The 26188-nt window shown below is 39.2% G+C and overlaps 1 protein-coding gene across 5 annotated transcripts in view; it reads left to right on the top strand.

The window, feature by feature from the left end:
- The first annotated feature begins 223 nt into the window (after window positions 1–223).
- Window positions 224–26188, top strand: part of LOC104051925 (neurabin-1) — a 43493-nt gene continuing 17528 nt past the window's right edge. For 2 of the 5 annotated variants that reach the window (XM_064451602.1, XM_064451598.1), the window contains exons 1-13: window positions 891–1002; window positions 1520–3387; window positions 15254–15386; window positions 15907–16027; window positions 16551–16655; window positions 16833–16953; window positions 17400–17543; window positions 19379–19432; window positions 21230–21459; window positions 23106–23202; window positions 23283–23472; window positions 24277–24428; window positions 25236–25569. In XM_064451602.1, the coding sequence (XP_064307672.1) occupies window positions 1774–3387; window positions 15254–15386; window positions 15907–16027; window positions 16551–16655; window positions 16833–16953; window positions 17400–17543; window positions 19379–19432; window positions 21230–21459; window positions 23106–23202; window positions 23283–23472; window positions 24277–24428; window positions 25236–25569 (3295 nt within the window). In that variant the 5' untranslated portion in view covers window positions 891–1002; window positions 1520–1773. Of the gene's footprint in view, window positions 422–620; window positions 855–890; window positions 1003–1519; window positions 3388–15253; window positions 15387–15906; window positions 16028–16550; window positions 16656–16832; window positions 16954–17399; window positions 17544–19378; window positions 19433–21229; window positions 21460–23105; window positions 23203–23282; window positions 23473–24276; window positions 24429–25235; window positions 25570–26188 lie in introns of those variants that run through there. The other 3 variants (XM_064451600.1, XM_064451601.1, XM_064451599.1) reach the window with 3 other exon arrangements.

Here is a 26188-nt window from a genome sequence, read left to right as displayed (position 1 = left end):
TCCACGCAGGCACCTAAAAGTATCCACGAACTTGCTCTCAGAGCGCGGGGAGGCGCGCTGCGTGCCTCCCACGCTGAGGAACCGGGCAGCCGGTGTGCGCGGGCAGCCACCGCCCTGCCTGCCCGCACCCCTCCTTCAAGCGCAACGTGATTTTTAAAAGGAAGGGAGTAAAAAAAAAAAAAAAAAAAAAAGGAATGTTTGGCCTTGCTGTAACTTCCGGCTGTTAGACCTCGGTCGTGGCAGCCGCCGCGACTTTCCCTCCACGCGGGAACGACGCTGCCCTGCGGGGAAGCCGTGGCCGCCCGGGCTTTGAAAATAGCGCGCATCCCTCCAGCGCCGGCCGCTCGGACCCGCGGCCCTCCCTCAGCGCCCACCGCTCTCCCTCGCCCCGGCGTCCCCGGCTGCAGCCGCGACGGGGCGGGTGAGTGACCCGCACCCACGGGCGCTGTGTCGCGCCCGCCCCACGCTCCCGGCCGCCACGAGCGGGGGTGGGGGTGGGCAGCGGTGGGCGGCCCCATGCCCGCCCGCCTCCCCGACATGGTATCACCCGAAACCCGCATCCCGATACGGCGTGGTATATCCCGGCGCGGGAGGCGCTTCCCAGGGGCCGGGCGCGCCCGCTGCCCCCTCCCTCCCCCCCAGCCCCTCTCTTCCCTCACGCTCAGAGTAGCGAGGGCGCGCCCGCCGCTCCCTCTCTTTGTGTGCGAGCGAGCGAGAGGGCGCGGGCGGGCCCGAGACACAGCGCGGAGGAGGGCGCCGCGCAGCGTGAGAGGCGGCGAGCGGCGGGGGCGGTCGGGCGGGCGGTCGGTTGGGCGGGCGGCAGTTCGGAGCGCCGCCGCGGGGACGGGAGGAAGGTGGCGTGAGGAGCGCGGGGCGGCGACGGCGGTTCGGGGGGCGGCGGCGGTGGGAGGGCGGCTGGCGGATAACGATGGCGTGGTGTGCGCGGCCGCTGGGCGGCCGGGAGCGCTGAGGGGCAGCAGCCGGCGGGACCCCCGCCCCCAGGTAGGCTGGCTCGCAAAGTTTGGGGCGAGGTGCCGGGGCGGCTCCGCTGCACACCCCGCAGGCCCCGCGGCGCGAAGCCGCCGCCACGGGGAAGCCACAACTTGGGGCCGAAACTTGCGGCTTCCCCCGCCGTTCCGGGCAGCGCGGCGGAGCCCGGGCCCCGCCGAGCCGCCGTGCGTGCGGCGGGGTCCGGCCCGGGCCCGGCCTCCCTCGGGCGGCAGGAAGGGCCGGGCGCTGCCGCCTCCCCCGCCGGAGCGGGGCCCGGGACGGCCGCTGGCGGGAGGGAGGGGCGGGCAGCCCGGAGCGGCGGGGGGGCGTCCGCCGCCGCCGCTGCATCCCCCGCCGGAGCCGGCAAGTCGGTGCCCGGGCGGGCGGCTGGGAGCAGCTGGGTCCCGGCGGACACAATGGGCTTTATCCTGCGGGGAGGTCTCGGGCGGCGATTCCCACCCCGGCTTTTCGGATTCGTGTCACACGCCGGCAAGGCCCCGAGTTAATGAAACTCCGTGTCTCCCTGCAGATGGCTCGCCGGCCACCGCGGTCCGCGCTGGCGATAATACCCGCTGTGGCCATTCACGCGCTGTGATTTCTTTCTCTCCACGTATACTCCCCCTGCGCTCCATTTCAATGCCAGCGGGGAAGCTGGCCGAGTGAAAGACTGCTTTTCGGATCTTCTGTGGGATCTGCTCTGTGGTGTTGGAGGGCGGAAGCTTTGTGCCTAGGAGTTGTCCTTCCCATTCCTCTTCAGGAGTGGAGGGAATTTTCTCTCTGACAATGATGAAAACGGAAGGCAAAGGAGAAAGGACTTTAAGAAGTGCTTCTCCACACCGAAATGCCTATAAATCTGATTTCCATGCTATCAAATGCTCCTTTGATGGTGTAAACAATCCTGAAAACGCTTCCAGCAAAACAGGCTTGCATCAGAAGCTGAGCACCTCTTCCAATGGAGGGGGAAATGACCCACACAGTCGAGGTAGAGCTGCCACTTATGGCAATAGAGTACACAAGATCAAAAGTATGTTTCTGCAGATGGGAGGTTCTTCTTCCATGCCCTCTTGTGAAAGCAGTCCACCTGCTGAGACTAAATTAATCAGCCGGGCCACGGCAGCAGAGTATGCACCTTCACCAGGTAGCCCATCTTTCCTCATTGTCCAAAAAAATAATCTTCTTAATACAAGTACTAGCCCCTGCAGCAGCCCTGTGGATTCATTGTCTGTGCCTTCTGCTGCCGACAAGGTCATCCGTAGCAACGATGAGGCAGACTTGGACAAAGTTGCCCTGGCAGAAAAATTTTCAGAGACCAGGAAGCTATTTGAGAGAAATATAAAACAGCGGAGCTCAGTGGACAGATATTCCCCCAGCAAATGTGAAAGAAGTGAGGATAAGAGGAGACACGGTTCAGCTTCTGATTGCAGCAATGTGGTGGACCACTTCAGTTTTAATACAGAAACGAGTCTTCCAGTTGCACAGGAGAAAGTTGAAAATCAAGGTAGGGAGGAGCTGAAGCAGCAACATCCCAATAGTGGTTCCAAATCCTCCTTGCTCAATGCAGGGCCCATTTCTAGGAGGCTGGAAAGCTTTCTAGGTGACAGTGATACTGAAGAATCCAAAGAAATTTCCAAAAATTGTAGTTCTCCAAATCAAGACCCCTTGAGAGGCCACCACAGTTTAGATTCATCTGCTGTTGCTGAAGGATGTCCAGAGAAGACACTGTCCACAAAAGTGCCAGTGATCCTCAGAGATGAGCTGAGTGAGGCACTTGGAAAAGACAAAAGAGAGCAACTGGTACTTGAGGAAAGCCTGCGGTATATGGGCAGTATTCCCGATCAGGAGGCTCAGCAGAGGTCTGATAGTGTTCTTTCCCAGGTTTCCTCCACGGAGGGCACTGGTGCAGAGCTGGTTGCACAAAACAAAACCTCAGGGCATGAAAAAGAAGGTTTGGCAAAAGATCACGTTGAAGAGGATCAGGCGCTCCGACGTCAAGTACAGGAAGGGAAGAGCGACAACTCCTTTGAGGTAGTAGGAGAGTTTACAGAAGGCAGTGAGACCAGTCGGGAAGAAGAAAGAGATGGGATGTCTGTGAAAGATGGTCCAGTTACACGAGTTCAGGATTTCCTAGAGCAGGAGAGGGATACTGAAGAAGAGGAGCAAGTGGTGGAAAAGCAGAGCGAGAACTTCAGTGCTTTTGGAATAGAGAATGCAGCTTTTGATGATGACAGGGATATAGAGCCAGAAAACCAAGGGCCTGAAGGCAAAGAAATTCTGGAGGGAGAGGAGGAGGAGTATGAGTATACGTATGACAGTGAATATGAGGAGTTTCCTGGACTTTCTGAAGAAGAAGATCCTGAGCCAGACCGAAAAGTTAAGTTCTCAACAGCTCCTATCAAGGTTAGTACATTTGAATCTTCTTTATTTGTTATTGTTTTGCAGTTAAAAATACCCAGGAAATAAATTTTTGTGATTTTTTTTTCCCAAAGCCCTAAAAACCCTTAAAAAGTGTAAGATTATGGCTTTTATTCAAAACTGAATAAGAGAGAAGTTATGAATTAGTCACAAGTGATTTCTGAATCACAGCAGCTTCATAAGGTAGGCAGTATAGTGAAACATGTAAGGTTTTACTTACCGAATGTTTTCACGAACACTAAACCTTGAGGAATAGATGCAAACACATGATCTCTAATACTTGCCTTCATTTGTTTAAAATTGAGGCATTGCATTAGGAAGGAGTTTTTTAAGTTTTACTTTTTGTACAAAAGTTTAAAACAAAACAAAACAAAACAAAGAAACAAAAAACCCCATAGCAAACCTTCAGATTCAACTTCAGACTTGTTTTAAGGATTAACTGTGAGAAAATATCAGACTGGTTCTTGTATAAGACTTTAGAATTCTCTCTAATAATAACTTTTTTCTTTTTTTTTCTTTTTCTTTTTTTTAATACTGGCTTGGTGAACATGCTGTAGGAGTGTTAATGTGAGCATTTTGGAGTTAGGTAGTTGTGGAAGCAGGAGTTACGGGGCAGACTGGATAATGAGGAGTAGTGTAAGTTACAACGCTAACAAAAATATTTTGGTACCTGATCTTCCCTCACCAAAGATACCCACAAAATAAGTCATTCCACAGCTCAAATTGTGTTTACCCATAGTCTTGTTGGAGTTCAGTTATTGTAGTCCCTCTTAAAGTTTGGGAGGGCAATTGGGAGATGTAGACCAAGATAGAGTGGGGAAACTGTCCAGGCTTTCTCAAGCATACTTTCCTTCTGCTGTTATGTTAATGGAAAGTATCATCTTTAATACACAATTTTTACACTTTGTTTGTACAGAGTCAGGACTCACTTTTACTGATCAGAGGGATGCAAAAATCCTGTTGACTCCTGTACTACTTGAAGTGGAGAGCTGTAATTTCCCAGTTTGTTAAACACACGCCAGTGCTGTACCCCAGAAAATGTTTTGGGTGTGGCAAAATGAGGTTTGTTGCATGTGGTTTTTTTAGTCTCTCCATAGAGAGGCTGACTTTATATGGCTTTCTCATAGTTGATGCTGCTTTAGTGGTGACCTGGAGCACTGAAGGGGGGAGTGCCACTATTGGAAACTGCATAATGAGTCTGGTGAGGGCTGTGAGAGAGCCGGAGGGGCATCAGTCCATTTCCCCTCGCATTTGTGCACTGAGTATGTGAAGAAAGTGCTGTGTAGAGTCTACTGTAAATGTGTGTGCATTGAGTGACTGCTGGTTTCCTGCTGTAGGCAGGATTTTACCAGTCATTGCTGAAATCCTACTGAAGCAGTGGCTGTAACAGATTTTTCCTGCCTTCTCTGTTATGTCTGTGCCAGACTTAGTTCAAAGCATTTGTAGACATCTCTATGCCAACTTTGACGGAAGCTCTCATATAGACAAAACTCAGTTTTTGGTAACTAGCACTGTTCAGTTACAGCTGCTTCTCTGAAAGCCACAGGAACCAACCTGTACTAGATTATTAGTTACACAACCGAGAGACGAATGGTTAATAGCAACTGTTAGCAGTTTTCCATTAAAAATAACCTAGTTCTTGCCATAATGCCCCATTTGGATTGGCAGAATAAACTGTACTTAATAGCAATATGGTCAGTGAACTTTTTTTTAAGGCCCTAAAATTGAAGTTTTTGGTATTTGCCTTTCTTTATTCCTTTTCTTTGAAACTTGACTATATCTTTCCTACGCTGGGTATAGGGATCTCTTTCTGTTTGTCATTTTCAGTAGCTTTTTCCCCTCTGTTCCTCATGCCTAAACAATTATTTCTTTCCCCTTATCTGCCTTTTTGTTTCATACTTTCTATGAAAGTTAGTGGGAATGAGTACTGGAATATGGTTTTCAGCTTTTGTGCTTTATAAAATAAATAAGTCTGTCTTAAAAATCCTGAGCGGTAGCAAAAGGTTATTCCTGGTCCCCACCACAGCTTAGAGCAGTGCCGTAGTGAGAAATGTATCCTAGTAGCTTCTTTTTTCAGCTTTATTTAGACTAATAAGTTTGACTGAAATGTGAATGCCATTCCAGACATCCACCACCACTGGAGGAGGAGGTCTGTGTTTCTCCTCCTCTTAGACACTCCTGAGAGAGGCCAGGCTGGCCTTGGCATTCTTGCTGTTTTCCTCTGCACTTCTCTAGAGATTATGAAGAAACCATCTCTGTCTTTTGCAGTTGCTGTTTAGCAGGTGTTTGATAGAGTTGGAGAATTCAAAACATTCAGAAGGCGTTTGGGCAAGAAAAAGCATGTTCTCAAATTATCAAGGTTCTGCAGTGATGGAGCTCTGACCATTGTACTTGATAATACCCAAAGGGAAGCTGGGTATGTGTGTAGGTAATGGATATAACTTACACAGAGGCACCCTAAAAACAGTATTTACACTGCGGCAGCGAAGAGAGCTTGATTAATATCTCTGTTTCAAAGTTTGTTGTCAGTTGTAAAATTGGTAAAGCTTTCCAGTGAAAGGAGACTGTGGATCTCCCCGGGGATGTAAAAGGCAGCTAACACTGTTAGCACTGCATCTGACCTACACTAGAGATCCATAATTGTTGACATCTGTAGCAGGGCTTAAGAACATAATTTGATCTGATAATTTCAGGAAAGATGGAACATAATTACACAAATAGTCCATTATTCTGAGTTGCCCTGTGCCTGTGAAAATAAGCATAGTTGAGGCTTTTTAAAATAAATGTTTCAATTCTGTAGGAGCTGATGATAAATGACATCTAGGAAGACTTCTTACTTGCCATGGGTGACCTGACTCTTTAAGTCCTGCGGCTGTTTGATCTCTGCAGACCTTAAAGAACATTATGTCTCTGTTGCTTGTTTGTTTTTTTTTTTTTTAGTGAAGAGAGTGACACTGTACAGTTATTAGCAGAACTTCACAGACTGGGTCTGTGTTATGGTACATGAGCTATTTTTAGTGTCTTGTTGCCACATATGAAGCCTTTAAGGAATGCAAAGCACACTCAGCTGTCCAAGGTATTTGCAAGGGAACTGAATTTGTCTTTGTCTTGAAGTTTTCTGAATAAACTGTGTAAACAATCAGCATTACAGACAACGCAAACAATGTCAGGTAACTGTGCTGTCATCCCTTTATATTTCACTTTGCTTTTGTAATGTAAAGATTAAACTAACTTTCAATTATGTGCTTACCTTGAAAGACTTTAATTAACATAAATATAATGACTGAGTGCTGTTTGACATCTGTAATTTTGAAACTTTCTTTTGGGAAAACAAATGCCTGTCTCCAGATTGACTTCTTGAGATGGGTTTTCCTCTGACTGTGTCAGACTTTGTCCTCAAAACCTTTAATAGCACTGTGACTAACTTCTACAATGATTTATGATCTGTAGAAATTCTGTAGCTCAGGTAAACTGAAAAAATAGTACAGCTGCTCTTTCCTTCTGTAAGTCTGTGTAATTAGCAGTGTTATCCAGTTTATGGTATATGGGAGTGTCTATTTGCAGCTTTTTGTGATTCATACTTTCTTTTAAGATTGTTAGGTCAAGAACACAGTTTAAAAAAAAAAAACCCAAACCTTCATACAGGCTTTACTTTTATATTTGTTACAGTTGAGCAGAAGTTTAAATTTATTTCTTAAATAAGGAAACTGAAAGCTGTTTCATAGCTTGTGTGTTGTCCTAACCAGCCAAGTATCAGCTGCTTCTGAGAGAATATGGAAATCCTTCATAATGTTGCCATTTGTCTTGCATATTGGAATAGAGCTGTTTTATGTATAGCTGGGACACAAATGATAATCTCATTCAGGCTGGCATACTCTTCAATCTTTTTAGTACAGAACTGCTTACTGTGGAAGTTAATGAAGCAGTAAATGAAGATATATTTGGATTAGATTTCCTGTATAACAGCATATCTGTAAATGCTTACCGCTTTTAGGAGTTGCACAGTTTCTCTAGGTCAATGTGTAGTCTCCTGAACACTGTTGTAACAAAATGTTGCAGAGTAGTGCTTCAGCTTCATACATCCTCTGATTTTTGAACTGTAACTTCTATACTTGCAACATCATACAGAGAAAGGGATACTAAATACACTAACTAGTGGAAGATACCCAGACCCTGGAGTTTTTTTAGTAATTAGGGAATTGATAACTGCATAAATGGTCAATTGTTTGTCAGCCATTGGTCAAGCACTTCAGTAAAATACTCCTGTGGCATTAAGAAACAAGTGCGTGACATGGATGTAGGTTGATCTAGGAAAACAGAGATTTGATTTAAGAGTAGATTTAAACAGAATTGACTTGTATGTGGGAAGTCATCTGCTTGTTCTTCTTTATACAAATAATGTAAGCGTGTTTCCATCATGCTTTGTTTGGGATCTCTTGCAAGGACAATTTATTTCTTGTAACTCACAGATTTTAATTGTTTTGAAGCTCCGTGTAGCACTTGCATCAACTTTACAACATTTGTAACTTAACATCATGGTTTTCTTCTTGGTTTTATCTCAGACTTAAACTCTCCACTATTCTTTTCAGTGACTTTTCACAAAAAGTAACCCTGCTGTATTCTGCCTGCATCTAGAGTATGGCATTTCCTGCTACCTAACTTGGCAGTATGAGATGTTAAAAACACGGGTATTAACTGGAGGAAGAAGTAGATATTTTCACCTACATGCGTGAAAATTTTGTTATTTTAGTTTGGATTTTTATTTTTTTTTGAGGAAAGATAATCTTTAAACTGATACTGAAATTTCAATTTTTGTAGAAGTTAAATGGTTTTTTAAAAGCCTAAATGCATTTAATACTGTGTGTAGATTTACCTGGTTTTAAAAAGTTCCATATCCAGTATTTCTGATGCCTTTCTGGTGCCTGTTATATTTTGATTCCATGACCTATGTCCAGCTCTCAAGAAAGAAGCACTTTCAACTCAAGCTTTCTTTGGCTTTTTTTTTTTTAATCATACCTCTTTCTTTTTGATTTGTAGGAAATATTTGGTATGTATGTTTTACAATAGTAGATTGATGTGGCATTTCAAGGGTTTTTGGATGACAGTCCAGTGTCAGGGTATGGGGCTGTAGAGTGGAAATTTAAACCAGAACAGAAAAAGCAAAAAATTTCTTTTTAAATCCTGTCTCACTGCTAGAGCAGCTTGACTCTTTAATATCTCAACATATTTCTAACTGAATTTATTCCCTGACTGTTACGTGACATACTAGCTGCCCTGCTTGATGTACTTCATGGTGCTATAAAAATACAGACAAATAAGAGAACGCTGAGGTTATGGGTGTCAGGTGAGGTGACGGGATGACAGGTTATCACCTGTCTGTCCTCACTCCTTTTTCAGTCACTCCAACTTCTAACTTCCTAGCAGTTTCATGTGGATTTGACAGGGAAGAGAGAGTTATTTCTAAAGGTATTTTTAAAACACTGCCTGGTTTGGGGAAAATTAGGATTTGTGTCAGAGTTGCAGATTCATGCCCCCATTGATGGCAGGGCTGCAGCTTTAGTTTAAGTAACTTGTTCTATAATGTTAGCTGATCACTATGCATGTCCAGCCTGTGCTGTGTTTTGCTCTGAGAATAGCTGTGGGGAACAGGAGGGAGAATAGGGGGTAAATAGTAGGTACTTGAGGGTTTCAGGGAGATGTAGTGAGAAGAAACACTGAGGAGGTGGCAACAGTCAGCAAAGGTAAGCAAATTCATAGGAGATGAGTCCATTACCTCAACAGTTAAGCTGCTGAAAGATTCAGTATCTTTTTTGATGTTGATTGTTATTAGCACCTGCGAATATTTAACCTAGACTGATAAAGAATGAACAGGCAGTAGCTGAAACTTGTTTGTAGTTTACCTTTTGAGAGATAGAAAAAATAAATTATTCCTTTTCATATGATTCTGGTGTGAAGGAGGTGAACACTCAGAAGAATGTCAGTAAAAGAAGTGCACCTCTATTACCCGAGTACATATTTTGTAGTCTTGAGATCATGAGGTGCAGCGTATCAGAGTTTAACAGGGTTCTTATACTTCTATTGAGTAGTAAAGTATTATTCCAAAAGGCAACATGCAAATTCTTTAGATTTATTTTTAAATCATCTTCCTCCGTGACCTTCTGATGTGTCTTGGTATAGTGAGACGATCCTCATTTCAGACCTGTGGTTTTGATTTTTGCTAGTGACAGTATTACTGCAGATTAGTTAACTGAGTTCATCTGGTATGGCGGGGATATTTTGTTGTTGTTTCTTCTTATGGCCTTTAAAAAACAGCCAGGTGGACTGTTTTTGTGTTCACTGTTATTCTTTTGAAATTCCTTTTACAAATTTGCTTGCTATTTAGATTTGGTCAGGGCAAGATTTTTGTTTTGGTGAACACTAAATAAATATACATGTCTAATTCTCCTGGATTGCAAGGCCTAAATTGGTGGCACCAAGACACCTGTGAAGTTTATGGATGTTCATAATTGAATCCCTGTCTTTGTACACAGTCTTTCAGACTTTTTTTGGTGTGATCCCTTTGTGTATTATTGTGAGTAGTTTTTGCCTCTTCTGGTCGTACCCTGTTTATTTGGAGTCTTTCAGTCTCTGGTCTCTTTGTCAGTCAGCAAGCAATGCCACCTCAGCTGAGATGATGGTGGAATACCATCAGGTTACAGCAGAGCTCCACTTCCATGGAGGGAGAACATGAATCATCTCAACTTCTGCTCTGAATGTTTGAAATTAAATAAAATCAGTGCACTGAATCTGAATGGATACTTTTTTCTGTTTTCACTGTTTCTTTCACTGGGGTTTGAAAATGAAATACCTGATAGTGAAGAAGCATTTCTCCTTCTGGAGTAGGTAGCATAACCTGACTGAAACAGGTTGTCTGTCTTGCTTTCTAGCTAGATCCAGTGCCTTTGCTACTGCTGTGAACTGCAGAACTAGAGCATAAATTTTACTGGTTTTATTGAGAATTAAGTAGACAACAGTGAGACTGGTAAAAAAATGTGGTTTGTTTATGATGAAATTATATTAAATGGTCTGTACTGTAGAACTGAAGCAAGGCTGCACTTACGCCTTTATGCAGACTGACTTGGTTGGGGTTTGTGATTAAGCCATGCAGAGCTACAGGATCAAGGGCGAATGTGTGCGCAGCCTGTCTGTCCCCGTTTGGTAACAGAAAATGCTACATTGAATGTAATGGCTTATAATATTAACCTGTTTAACAGTTACTGACTGTTCTGAATACTTTCTGAAGAAGACTAAAAGTGTAAGTGCTTAAAAAAAATTCTATATTTCTGTTTGCTGATGTTTGATGACCAATTCATGTGGTCAAACCCTTTAATTGGGTATAGTCACTTTTCACTTAAAATACAATAAATAAGGGTAATAAAATACTAACTGTAGTAGCTTTCAGAAACAGAGGGAAGAGTGGGTAGTGGTACCAAGATGTCTACTTTAACTGAAGAAGGAGATTGTAAGAGTAAACTGTAAAGTGTACATTATACTTCAGTGCTACTGTTTCAAATGATTATTCATGTTCGCCTGGGCACTTCTCATTTTGCCAGGTGTCGCAAAGGCAATCAATTTGAAAAGCTGAAACTGTTCACTATTAGATAATTTTCCCTGAGCCGTAACTTGTGTTTTGAATGTACGGCTTTACTGAGTGTCAGTAAACTCAAATGTTCAAAGAAAGACTTGTGTTTCAGAAGAAACAGGAACCGACTGGTGTGGTCATTGCCGGGCACAGTGCCCAGGCAAGGGTGTCACTAACACTTCAGTGCCTCTCTCAGATGTTAAGTGTTACTTTAACTCCCCGTGCAGGTGTTGTGAGGCTTTCCAGCAAATACTTACATATTACATGAGAATTTTAAAGTGATGTTGATATTGCTTCCATTCCAATTAGTTGGGAGCCCTTCTGGGCAGTTACTGATTTCTTAATCTTGCTGTTTAAGTACTTTTGTAATGTTCTGCTTTTGATCAGGCACAAGTATATCTACAAAAAATTAATATGGGAGCAGAGGTCTTTGGGCTATGTTTTATGACTCCATAGGTGTTTCATGCAAACACATGGTAAATTAGTGTCTCTCTTCTGAAGAGTTTACCCTCTAACAAAGTTAACATGCTGCTAAAACTAACATAGTTCTTAAGTAGAGCTTTTTATGTGCTGTTAAGGGTTTGAATTAAGAGAGGTCAGTGTTGGGGTTTTTTTTGTGTGATAATACTGTTTTCTGTGATAGCACTAAGATGATGATATAATGGACGCTTTTAGATCTGTATGGTAACAGGAACTGAAGGGTAGGATCCTTCAGGCAGTAGGCTGGGTTGGGTTTTTTGTGAGTGCTGGTCTTGATGATGTTGATATTAGCATCTTCATCGAAGGAGGCAAAATGAGCTTTGCATTCAAAAAACGATTAATTTTCCTGTTGTGGAGAATGCAGTTTGTTCTGTCTCCAAATATATTTTGCTCTCCAAGGACTAAGTATATATTTGAAAATTTCCAGGTATGTACCTTAACAATTTAATTAAAATAATCCTTAAAAATTCAGCCCTCTGTCAGAACGTTTTTGGATTCAGATTATTTTTATTCATTCTGAAGAGATGAGGCCTTGAGTGTAAAAAGACATTCCTTTTCCAGATAGCAGGGTTTTTAATAATTTCTTAGCTTGAGTTCCAGAGTTGTTATTTGAGATTCAGTGTTATTAATGTTAGGTTAACCTTCTGGATATATAACAAGCTATGGTAAAAGGCTTGTAAAATTCATGTGGTTTCTTACAGTAAAATTAATCTAGTATCTACTATGTTGAGACAATAACTTGTATTTGCTAAAGCATATCTTTTAAAAATATCACTTGGACTCTAATAATTTTACCACCTCTAGCTAGCAGTGGCTTTTAAATAGCAAGATTAGAATTTCTTTAGTCCCTAATGCATTTGATTCGGTGACTAAACCCTGCCAGACACATTGCAGGGATAAATTGTGTTTAGCTTTCTCGTCAGTCTTCTAAACTGTGTAACTTGTAACTTATTATTATTATTATCCACATTTTAACCATGTTTAATATTACTTTTGGTACTTGGCGAGAAAAACTTTCTGAGCAGTTCTGTTTTCTGTATTAGTATCAACAACTCTACTGTTTCTGTCTCGTAAAAGATTAATACCACGTTATGATTCCACATGTACACAATAAAAATTTCTGCCTTTTGCCCTTGACTCTTTGGGCCATAGGTTTCTTAGTGTGCTCTTGCTTTTTTTCTCTTTGTTATTGGAGTGTTTGGCTTCTGGTTGTATATCAGTTTTGCTTTTCCTCTATTCTTTGTAAATTCATGTTTTTCCTCAATTATTTTTCTGAAGTCAGTGGATTTTTTTCTTACGATTTTGAAAAAGCTTTATCTTGTCCTGACAGTGGCATCATGGTTTTTTAGAATATTACTTAAATATTCTCACACACTTCCTATCTGTAACTTTAAGAAGAAAAGTATGAATTCTTTATTTTAGTGGATTAGTCAGAATTGATTTCAGATAGTCTTTTCTTAAAGACCTAGTGCGCTTAAAAATTAGTGGTCTTCATTTGTGTATGTATGTTTGTGCTATTATTACTTTATGTATAGCAATTATAAACATCACTGGAATATAGCCCACCATTAACTTTTAATTCTGTGATCCATTTCTGGCAGATGATCAATCCCTATGATCAGTTTTGTGTCAAAATGGGCAAATTCCATGAGACTCCCAAGTACAATGCTGTTACTTTTGAGTTGGAAAAATATTTAATAATTTTTAGAAATTCCGGAGATAAATTTTAGTGCTGGCAGGCTATGTAATATGGTGTGTTGAGATGGTGCAATTTTGCTTCCCCCAGATTTCCAGCACTCTATAAATGGTTGCGTAAAGAATTGGTCATCTCTTTGTTAATGTAATTCTTCAGCAGATAGTTGACTACTTGCGTCGTCCTCTGCTTTGTCAGTTAGACCTCTGAGTTATGAAGAATCAAGAAAATAGTTGTCCATGTCTCCAAATGGACTGTTGCTGTTCTCAATGTTTTGCTGCTTCAGTCATTTGGTGGTTAGTGATCTTTAACATTTTAGTCATATTATTAATACTAGGTCATATATATACGTACAGAAACTTGGAGGTTTTCATGCCCCAGTATTTGATTCGTTCTGAAGAACTCAAATATTCCCATTAAAAAGTTATTGTTTGTCCGCTCATGAACTTCATTAGTTTAAAATTCATTTTACTATTATAACTTGAATAGTCAAGTTTTTTGAAAGATTGATTTTTCTATTGGAATGGAAAAGAACCAAACCAGATGGGTTTTGTTCCATAGGGAGAATAGTGCTTTGTGAAACCCTGAAGATTCTACTTTGAATCCTAGTTACTGTTTTGGGGGGGTGAGGAGGGAGATTTAAGAACTTGGCCACCTTTTCTGATAGAGAATAGAGTAAGAATACTTGAGACCATTTGGATGGTTTTCTTTGTCTATTTTGCAGATTTTTCTGTAAAGCATATGGAAGACAGATACCATAAGTGCAACCTTGTCATCTTTCTGTGTCCAGTTGTTTGCCCACTGGCATCTGTATGATAATCTAAAGGGAGTTTAGTTTATTTACCTTTATGCGAGCCTTGGAAGAACAACATTTCAGGAAGGCTCTTTTATTAGGGGAAACATAAGACTTCCAAGAGCGGGTTTCTTCCTTCCCTTTCAGCCAAGTGGATCTAATCTTGCTTACTTACTGGACTGCTGTATGGCCATGCCATGTTTCTGGACTTCGCAGGATTTGGCAAAGAGTTTGTGAAACTTTCCTCCAGCTGTAGTCTGGAGGTGAAGCAGTAAGGTTGCCATGGGAAATACTGAGTCACTTTTTTGTAATCTGTTTCAATAACTCTCTTCCTGTGTCTGAGGCTACTATACCATATACTAGCAGATATAAATTCACTGGGAAAATGTTAATTACAGCTAATGACAGTTAATTCTGGCTTATTTACATGATTGCGGCTACCTGTCTAGGTATACTTAGTGGGAAAATGCAAAAGTTGCAAAAACTTAGTGGGCCAGTGTAAATCAACTTTGTGTCAGCACTGCATGTTCTTGATTAGGGAGATGGCTGCTGCAGCTGCAGCCCGTAGCTGGTCTTTGTCTTACAGTGATGTTGAGTAAAACACTCAGTGCCTGCAAAACTTAAGCAGATAAACCTTGTTTATCAGGTGAATGGGGGCTGTTTGTTTTTTTTTTAATTATGAATTTAAATATAATTAGTGAACATGCTGATAAGTAAAATTAACCCTGTTACATGTAGCTTATTCTTCCATGCTAGACTTCTGTCTTAATTTGTGTTGTTTGTTTATCTTTTATTTTTAACAATTCAGAAATAAGCTGGAGTGATTACTAAAAATGGTAATGTATGTAATAAGGCATTTCCTTTTCCTGGGGAACTGCGTGATTCCCTTGCAAAATCAGAAAATTACATCTGTTTGAAGCACTGCAATTGGCAGATGGTGTGGGGGGAGGGAAGAAGAGAGGAAGAAGGATTTGAGGGAATGTAGTCCATAAAAAAAAGAAAAAGTTAAACTGTATCAGAGAGGAGGTGACTGATTTACAACACAAAAAGGGTTTAAGGAATTGTTTTAAAACTTCTAAAATGTTACTTCTGTTCAATTTGGAAACTGTCTTGCAACAGCAATATTTATTAAATTGGTGGTTGTTAAGAAAATGGGATCTCTAAAAATACTGCTTCAATTTCCTCACTGATTTTATTTCAATTATATAATGTTTAGAAGGGCATGGGAAAACACTAAAAAAAAATTTTCTGTTACCTTTCTTAGGTTTTCAGTACTTACTCAAATGAAGACTATGATAGACGTAATGAAGAAGTTGACCCTGTGGCAGCCTCAGCTGAGTACGAACTTGAGAAAAGGGTGGAAAAAATGGAAGTGTTTCCTGTGGAAATTGAAAAAGGTGCAAATCAAACATTCAATATTTGCAAGAGATACTATGCACACAGAAGATAACACAATTCTAAACGGTGTTTCTGTATTTTCCCTGAATTTAGGTCTTGAATTTTTGAATCTATGTTCAGGCTTTTATTTGTGGCTAGTTCTGTTGAATTTAGTGAACTTTTAACTGGACAGGCCTCTACTAAGTTCAAACAGTCATACTTCCTTGAAGTTAGGAAGGCTACCTTGCTGAGTGACAGATCTGCACCAAAATATATACAGTTCATAAATGTTGCTGTCTTCTCCAGATACCATGAAGCTTTGTATCTAACAGGAAGTCATGACTACAGATCTACAGAACAAAAAGACTTTAAGTAGTATCTAAATAGAAAATATGTTGTCGCCTCTCTTTTTTTTTTTTAAATTAACTGAATTTTCATATCCTTTGTGTGGAAGGACTTGGAATGCCTTGAAACAGCTCACTACTGCTAAGTGTTACATCTTGTGTTACGCGGCTAACGTTAGATTTTTGAATCCCTTAGGTGACAGTGGTCTGGGCATCAGTATTATTGGAATGGGAGTTGGTGCTGATCAGGGACTGGAAAAACTAGGTATTTTTGTAAAAACAATAACAGATGGTGGAGCTGCTCAGAGAGATGGACGGTGAGTATTTCATTAAATTGATTTTGCTTTTTACTGATTTCTAACTGAGCCCAATTGTTTTCATTGGATATGCTAAATACTGTGAATAAAAGTACAAAAGCTGAATGCAGCTGAATAAATATTACATTCCTGCTTGATGTTAATTTTTTAAAAACCAGAGGGGTTTTTTTATTTAATATAAGACATTTTTGCAAAATAAACATAGGTCTGCTTATAGCATATATAAGAAAAGCTTAGAATGTGCCTATGTATAACAGTGCCACAAAATAACTTTGACACCCCAGGACCCCAATCAGCATATAAATAGTATAAAAGTATCAAGGCAAATACTGTGTAAATTTTAATTGGTGATATGCATAGTAACTGAGGATCAGGAGATTGTTTTTAAGCAATGAATTTCTCAGGACTCAGAAATTCTCATTATAAATACTAGTGAGTTTTAAGTGATACTTGTCATGTCAAAAACCTGTCAAGCCAAAATATTTTTCTTGAACTGACAGCTAAGCATTTATTTATTTTGCAGAATTCAAGTAAATGATCAGATTGTTGAGGTTGATGGCATAAGTCTAGTGGGAGTTACTCAGTTCTTTGCAGCCACTGTATTAAAAAACACCAAAGGCACAGTGAGGTACGTATGTTTTCTATGAGATAATACTTTCTTTTTGTCATTTTTCATTAATGGAGAATACAAAACCATAATCTGAAAGTTTTACAAACATGTTGTTGAAGGCAACGGTATGGCAAACTAATTTCTTAAGCATATGTAAAGCTTTTTGCTGCAAGTTAATTTGTTTTTCATCTGCAGATTTCTAATTGGGAGAGAAAAGCCAGGGACTCAGAGTGAAGTAGCTCGCCTCATTAGTGAGACCTTAGAGCAAGAGAGATGTCTGTATGAGCAGCACTACGTTCATGATGACACAGAGCAGGTAAAACATCATATGTACTTAGATATTTTTAAAAGTGCATGGTTACCACTACGTGCAATAACTTCTGCAAATGTTTTTTGAATCAAATTGTAGCAAAAAAGGATAAAACAGGAAAATATACACTTCATCCATTACTATTATCAAGGCACATGATTATCACTACTTGCTATACTTCCAATTTATCAATAATCCAAAAGACATTTTAAAGTACCATCTGTGGCTTGTTTTGTGTATGGCTTAGCTCTCCTTTGTGGAACTTTGATGAAGATGTCTGCAAGTCATCTTTAAAACTTATCATAGGTGTAAGTAACTAAAAAGGAATAGTAACTAGTTGAGAAAAGTCTTGCAACTGTTTGGTTTCCTTGATTGTGCTTTTGTTATTGCTGCTACCGTATTGCAAAGTGTGTGTGTGTTAACAGAATGTCATGATTTTCCCATTTTGTCAGGATGATGACTATGATGATGATGATGATACATATGAGTCACATTTACATGGAAAATCTGTAGAAGTTTTTGATCTTCCTGAAAACGAAGATATTGGTTTACCACTGGATATGGATTCAGCACAGTCTCTTCTTAAATTTAAAGAGGTATGGTAGCAGTTTCTTAAATATTCTTTGTGATGCATGGGGGAGCACCTGAACCTTGTAAGGGTTGGGTAGAATATCCTTCATGTCCCCCTTCATTGTGGTTTTGGATTTGTTTTCCCAACACCACCAACAAAACTCTCTGGGAAACATTCCTTAAAATGTAAGCCTTCTGTAATTTTCTGATGCCAGCTTCACTATACATGTTTATATTAAGTAGTTCTTTGATTTAAATGTAAAAAAGCCCTAGGAAACAGGCACTAGAACCCAACACCACCTCCCTCCTTGTTTTGGTGTCTGAATGTTCCATTAAATAGGTATGATGCTTCTCTTAGTTCTTTGGCCCATCGGACTTAGCATTTATTTGCTGCATAGTAGAATGGCTTTAGCTGCAGGGTGGAGCATGGGGGGACAAGTATGCCTTTCTGAATCATCCTCGAGCGTTATGGTTAGATGTTCTTCAGGAAGAGAAGAAATACACATCTAATCTCTTGCTCTAGTCCCTGAGGTCTTTTGGGAGACCTCTGCGTACATAAAAGGACTTGATTCTGTAGAAAGGCATCTTTGGCTTGGAGGGTTTTTTCAGGTGATCCTTTCTGGGGTTTTTAATGGTGTATTTTTTGGGAGTAATGATTCTGTAAACCCAATAGGGCATTCTAGACTGTGGATCCCAACTTCACATAGCTATAAAATTGGGTTCCCTTTTCCCAAGGTTTTTATAAAGGAGCATATTTGCTTTATTCAGGTCTGTGGAATTTAGTCGGGACATTTAGGGGTCTGGGCTCCTTTGGTGGATTTAAGTCCATGTCATTTTTACTCCAGAAGAGAAAAATATGCTGCAAATAAACTGCGTTGTCAGATGCCGTCTGTGCATACGTCAGCTTATTTTTATAAATGATCAGTATTTTGCAGACCTCCTTAAGATTGCTTTCTTCATAACCTTGATGATGTCATTGAGGAAGTTGAAATTTCAGGCTATTGATCACTAGAGAACATTTGCAGTTTTTGTAGGTTAGGAAGTATAGCAGCAGGCTACAGCATCTTTTCATAAGCGCTATATTTACTTGGGATACAATTAAATTCATAGCTAGAATCATTAGTATGCTGCTATTAACATAATCTAAATAAAGGATAGTCACGGATTCATTTGTTTTAGTGTGTGCTTACTGCATTATGCCTTGCCAAAAAAAAATTAAAAAAAAAAATCCCCTTAACGTTACAGATGGAAAGTGAGATATAGGAAAAAACTAATAGCTGTCAAAAAGATGTGCTTTTGCACTCATATGTGTGCTGTTTTCTGTTTTCTTAAGACTTGTTAACAACAATCTTTACATTTGGCTTAGGTGTAACTTTTATCCATTTCTAATAATCCTCTGAAGATTTCTGGTGTAAAGAACACTGCTTCATTTTAAAACAAAGCCAGGACACTTATTTGTAAGCGCTGATAAGTAAAAACATTTAGTACTATTAAATTTTCACTTGATTCTGTGCACCAGTTGTCATCGTAAGTGCATTGCTACCTTTTCATTCTACTGGCTCATTGAAACATTATTTTAACCTTCTTACTTTTAATAACGTATAGACAAAAATGTGGGATTTTTAACAATAAGTGGTCATGTATTGATTTTTGTAGCAAATAGAATACTGTGGAACTTTTTGGGTTTTAATTTAACTTTTTTCCAATAGAAGCTCATGATCACTTCTGTAACTGACAAATAGTTCAGTTGACTTTATACTGCTATAAAAATGGTTTGAGGAAGAAGGAAATCAGACAAATGCTTAAAGCTAGTACTTCAAGTGTCATTGTGTGTGTGCTCATACAATTTTTTTTGTTTCAGCTACAGTTAAAACATGCAGTAACAATAGCTGAAGTGAATCAACTGAAGGAGAAAGTAAGTTTTCAAAGAATTTTATTACTTGCTGATGGAATATTTTTACTTTATTTCTACTTATGAATTTTACCAAGAAAAGGCTGATTGCAGAAGGCAGCAATCTGTTTTAGGCCTCAGGCTCTATGTACTCTGTGTTATGTTAGGTGGGCATTTCTAAGCTGAAGAGCTGTGCTCAAATTAAAAAGGCAAAAACAACAAGAACCCCACAAAACCTAAAAAAAAAAAACAACCCACCACAAAACAAACCCCAAACCCAAAATACCCCCTGTGCTATTATAAAATGAATGCTTCAATATTATTCCTTAGAGTAGAACTGCATATAGTGGAGTACTGATGAAACAAGCTCCCAAACAAATATAAGAACATTTTCAGTGGATATAAACTGTCTTGTTTGAGCATAGGTTTGGCCCTTACAGACAATGGTTTGTGGCTGACTTTGTTACCAGAAAGTTATTTCTGTTGCCTTGTTTCCCCTCTTTCTCTCCTCAAATCTCTGATCTGTTCTGGGGAGATAATTTTTTTCCAGCTTTTTTTTTTTTTGGTGAGGATCAGTTCAACACCTCTGCTTTCTCTGAGAAAGGGTTTCTTATTCTTTTTGCTGCTTTTTTTCACTGATGGAGATCTGTACTTGGCCTTTCTCTGGAAATATTTATTGTGGCGAGCAGTTTCTTTTATTTCATTGCCCTCCTGTGTTGCCTTACTGAGAAATGTGTGCCCTAGGACAAGTTGCAGCACATTGCTGGGGGAGTGTAGTGAGTGGGGAGGTGTAGTGCTTCAGACTGCAATAATTTTGAATAACAGTATCTATTGGGGTTTTTTTTTGCACTCTGCAAACGTTCAGAGCTCGAAGTGTAGAGAGGCAAGGCAGCCAAAACTTCTTTGTGTTCTTATGACAGTTCTGATTTCAGTTTCTGACAGTGTTCTTCCTCCTTGCAGTATTCTTGAAATTGGCCCAGCTGGATTGCTAAAAAGCTGTTTAAAATGTTAGTGTTAGTACAACTTACTGCCCTATTTTTAATTGAAGAAATTCTTTGTCCTTTCAACATATCTGTTCCATCAGCAGGTAATCTTAACTGGCTTCAAAAGCAGCGATTTCCTCAGCGTAAATTATGTCCTCAGAGGAGGAGGCGTGGACAAACTAAGCACTATCCTGCCTGCTCACTCTTCCAAGGCCTGGAGAGCTTCCCATGTTAACATTCCCTTTTATAATGTGGCTGCTGTCAAGCTGAAGGGGCCGTATCCCTTTCCTTTGTTGAGGGAATGTTTGGTGGTTTTATACATTAGATCCAGGAAAGCAAGCCATGTGAGTTTGTTAGGAAGACCGATGTCTTATAAAGTACCAGGGAAGATCAACTGGTCTCATTAGCTTTATTCAAAAAGCTGTTGGAAACAAAGTAGTAGGACAGGGAGCTTGTCTTACACAGATTAAGATTCTGTATCTCCAGTTGCCTTTGAAGGTAATCAAAATAGGCCTCTCCAGATGTATTAAGAGATGGCGAGGTCTCAAACAAGTGAACATAAGCTAACAATAAAGGTCTTATCCATTTTCTCTCTTTAAAAAGAAGCAATACTAATGAGGAAGTAGTAAGAGACTCTTGGGTTTGAGTTCTAAACTTACTTGGATTGGCAAGGGTTGGAAGAGGTGATACAATTGCTTTAAAAGTTCAGTGTCTTGTTTTAGTATTACTGATGAGTATTTAATTGTTATTAGCTATTCTCTACTTAAACATGCATAAACAACTGGTTTTTATTTCATGTTTTAATTTAGATTAATTCCTTAAATATTAATCTTTTCAGTTAAAAATTTTTGAAGCAGAAAAAAATGAATGGAAACTGAGTCGAGCCCAACTTCAGGAAAACTTAGATGAAAGCAAAGAGAAAATCAAGAAGTTAGAGACCTACTGGTTAGAGGCGCAGAGTTTATGCAAAACAGTAAATGAGCGTCTTAAAGAAACTCAAGAACAATGTGATGCCCTTGAAAAGAAATACAACAAGGCCAAGAAGTTGGTTAAAGACTACCAACAAAAGTAAGTACCCCAAAATGCCGGGTTTCTATTTCTTGCTTATGTTTTGTACATTATGGGGAAAACTGACAGCAGTACCTAGGGTAAGGATTTGCTTACACACTTTTCAATTGTTAGAGTTTAGGGAAGCAGTAGGCTGTACATGCTGAATTCTTCTATAGCAGCTTCTGGAAAGGTTCCCCAAAAATTTTGCTGCTGCTTTTGATTCTAAGGTTAGGAAAATGATTTAATATTTCTATAACAAAATTTTAAAACAACTTAATTGAGAAACCGTAATGCATCTCTACTTTTGGAAGGAATACTTGAAATTTGGCATGAGGCATTTGGCAATACCTTTTGCTGTTTGTGAAAAACCCTCTAGCTTTGACCAACTTAAATGTTCTAGACAGGATAGGCATCATAGGATATAAATGAGCTGGATATGTCTGATTCAATCTGAATTAGGAGTTTTATCTTTTAGGGGGAGTAAAAGGAATTCTGAGGGAAATTAAGAGTTTGGGACATGTATTTAATCCATGAAAATGGTATCTTCAATCTGTTAACAGGTTTGGGCTTTTTAGTAGAAGTAATACTGCTTATTACATACAACAACATACATCCGTGTATGACTTGAACACTGTTGTCATGCAGTTGTGTCTATTTGTTCTACCTTCTTTCCTCTTAGCTAAACAAGAGCTAATTGTAAAATACTTGTAGAAGTGTCTAATACAGAACACAACTGTTGCTTTTGGTAGTTACTGTAAGCATATAATTTTCTTGCCTCCAATTTCTCCACTTGCTACTTATTTTTAAAGGCAGTTTGCATGATATTCTGCTCTGTAGTCCACATCCAGAAATGTTACTTTTCAGTGCGTTTTTTGATGTTTGAGCTTTTTAAAGGTCTCCTTTCCCCTCTCCTCCTGACCTTATCTGCATGGCAGTTCAAAAGTACATTAAGATGACTGCTAACATGCTAGTTTCCATTTCCTCGCTATCTAGCAAATTCACATTATCCCTTTCACTGTCCCTGAAGCTTTTACATTTTGTGTAGATGTTCTACACTTATTTTCTGGTTTTGTATAGTATTCCATCTGACTTGCAGGAAAAAGCAGCTTTTATTTTTGTTTCCTTCTTGTAGTCATCGTTTCTTTTTGTAAAACCCAGCCATTGCAATTTCTGTAGGATGAACCAAGTAGAAACTTGAAATACAATTTATTTTCCTACAAGGAATTCTACCATAGCTTTTGGAAGGAAAATACTGCGTGTGCATGTATCTCTGTGGGAGAGTGTAACATGTAATGATTGCAGTTGTGTATATATTTCATGCTTTAAATGTGTATGCAGCTTGCCACTTTTAAAGATAGAGAGCTGGTTATAACTTGGTAGAAAAACTGTTGCTACACATCCTTTTTCAGCCCTTTTTTCAGTAAATATGGTGTCATATGTATTTTCTTTTGAAGACTGTAACAGCATACAAGTCCGTAGGTCATTTTGTGACATTACAAGATTAATGAATCAGGTATACCTTAGACTGATTTTTTTTTTTTTTTTTAACATGTACTAACAGAATGCTTTTTAGTAAATGCAACTGTGCATATTTCTATTTTATGTATTTTTCTGCAGTTCTATATATTACTATTTCATATATACGTATATATTTCTTCCACCAGAGAAACAGAATTTATGAAAAAAGAAGAGGATCATTCAAGGCTACTTCAAGAGAGAGACCAGAAATATGCAGAACAGCTGAAAATACATCAGGAAAAAGTAAAGCAGTATTATATTTTGAAATAAACTTCTGCATTCTTGGAGAGTTGTATCTCACTTTTGAATTTTAATTCTTCTAGATTTCAGAGCTTGAAAGTAAATTAAGAGTATATGAGAGAATGCCATATATGTTTGGAGGTGGCAGTTTATTGGAAGATGGCTGTCCAAGTCCTGGCCAATATAATGAACAGTCAAAGATAAGAGAAGAAAATGAAAATGAAACAGAATCAATAGAAGAAAGACTAAATTCTTCAGATATGTTAATTTCTGGTAAGTAGGTTGTAGGATCTTTTGATTTGCATTTAACAAAAATTAGGATGAGTTATATGTATAGTGACTTTGCTGTTAGAAGGAGTTAAGTGTTTGCTACTTCCTACTAACTGGGTAGGTGTTCGACCTGAGCCAGTGTGGATATTTTCGTTTAGGTCCCCCAGCATTTTCAGTATTGTAGTAATGTATTTCTTAAATGGTCTGGGAAAGAGGAGATAGATGGAGAGAGATCCATCTTCACTATTCTTCAGATTCTCTATCAGTGAAACCGATAATGTTAGTGGGACTAAAACACTGAGATACATCAGTTAAAATCCCATTGATTTTAAGCTATGATTTACACCAAAACTTGCTGTGATTTTTTTTATTTGTCTTGTAATTTTATGCCCAGAAAGTTATAAAATACCTTATGGTGGTTCAAATGAGAAGCATATTTTAAAAAGATTTGGTAGATACCTATGTACTTTGTAAAGAGTTTCTATCTTAACAGGAAAGTACATTTTGGGCAGAAATTCTCATCTACTTGAGAATAAAATTAAGTTATCAAGCCATAACACAATTATATCCTGGTTTTATTTTTTTAATTGAAGAAATTGAGTAGAAGTATCTTTCAAATTAATTAGAAATTACTATTACAATATGTTAAAATATTGTAATATTATAGAAAACAGTATTTTCATATAGTAATGATAAATCAGAATTATTCTACCTGTTAAACTCCTGAATATTTTTGTGAACAGTGGGTTGGAGAACTGCCTACCAGTTTGTTTGTTTGTTTTTCAAAGTAGTACATATTTATTGCAGATTTTGATGCTTTTGTTGGGGATACTCCCAGATTAGACACCAGTGCCCACAAAGCAAAAGCTCAGCTTGCTTTGAAAGTAAAACGCCAGCCACCTTCTCGATCAAAGCTGAAAGAATCTCTTGGGGCTGGACAACAGACTGCAGATCTACAGGTACTGATATTAGTAGATAATTATGCATGCAGGAGCCTAAATGTATGTTCCGTTTTATTTGTATTTGCAATTGAGAGTGTTGTCCATGCTTCATTCAGACTGTGCCAAAGCATCATATTTTTATGCTGTATCAAGTGAAAGGCCGTGTTCAGTTTCGTACCACATATATCATCTCTGACATATTCTTTTTGGCACAGTACTTTGAAGTTAGCAAAGTTGTATGCAAGCTGCTTCCGTTTTACTTAAAGATTTTCATATAATGATGGTGGTATGTTGTGAAATATGGTTATCCATCTCACAATTCCTTCATCTGAAACAAGTTAGTTACCAAATATCTTCAAAAGCTAAACACTTCTGGAATGCTTCATTATTCTGTAAATAGTCATTTAAGTCCACAAAAAGTATACCAGTAAAACGTTCTAGCACGTTTCTGGAGAACAGTTGAAAAATTGAGGTGCATATAGTTGGTATATGAGAGAGCCTGTCATAGGGGATTGAACTACTTCAGTTAGACTGAAAATTGGTTGCATTGAATTGGAATGGCCAAGATGTACCAGCACGTTTCCAACTTGGCTAGAGAAAGATAATTTGGGATGTGCAGAAAGATCTGCATAGGGGTGGATAAAGGAAAGACTATAAATTCAGCTTCATGTGATTTAGGTGGTATCTAGAAGTGATCAAGTTAAAATTTTCTGAACTGAGGAAGTTTGTGTGTAGCACAGCATATCCTTACATCGTGGTAAAAGATCAGATAGTAAATTATTATATGTCATGTTTGTCATAAAATAACTTCTGAATTTGTTGAAGGATGAGGATTCAGAAGATACTATTCTCAACAGAGAACTTTCCACTGCGTACCTAACCAAGACCTTAGAAACGAGTGAAAAATTCACTCTCCCACGCCTGGACGACATAGATCAAAAGAGTGAAAAGCCTGAACAAACAGAAAGCACAGAAAGTCCTCTAGAGTCAAGTCCTTCTGCTTCCACACACTCTTCTCCAGTACACAAACCAAACAACAAAAATAGCATGACCGCCACTCATTCACCTCCTCCTGAAGAGATGGCTCCAAATTCTCCTCAAGGGTATCCCAAGAATGTTAAGCAAAGAGAAGCAAAAGGGAAAGGGAAAGAGGCCAAGGGTAAGACTTAGGGGTTTATTATTATTTTAATCCTTCAGGGTTAACATATTACAGATTTTAGATGTAAATTAATATTGAACAATAAACTACTCTGAGGGAAAATGAATTGACTACAAAACTAACTGCTAGTTCTAAAACCACTTGGTAACTCCTCAGAAAATTTTGAAATTAGCAAAAAAGTATGAGAGTTCATTGTATTCTATTTTTACTTAAAGGTTTTGATACAACAGTAGTAGATTCTGAAATATGCTTGTCTATCTTTTAATTCCTTCATCTGCAACAAGTTAGTTACTAAATTTCTACAAAAAAGTAACGTTTTTAAAATAATTTATAGCACCAAGAATCTAAAAGGTGCCTGCAGTATAAATGCTGTTTCAAATAAATAGTTACATAAAGGAATAGGTCCAAGTTAGTTTGGGAAAAGCTTAAACCTAAAAATCTCTAGCGAGTCTAAATGGTTCCTTGACATAAGCTATAGGGGAGCTAAGTCGTTGACTGTGGATAATCACTAAAGGTCCTAACGCATTTCTGCAAAGCACTAGCCTCGTAAGTGGCAATGTATTGGAGAGTAAGTTTGATTTCCTGATTCCCAGAAAAATTCAGTGTTGGCTTTGTGGTT

Source organism: Phalacrocorax carbo, chromosome 5 (genome assembly GCF_963921805.1).
Source record: "Phalacrocorax carbo chromosome 5, bPhaCar2.1, whole genome shotgun sequence".
Classification (NCBI taxonomy): domain Eukaryota; kingdom Metazoa; phylum Chordata; class Aves; order Suliformes; family Phalacrocoracidae; genus Phalacrocorax; species Phalacrocorax carbo.
Note: the sequence above shows the minus strand (reverse complement) of the source record. Positions and strands in the feature narration are given on the sequence as shown.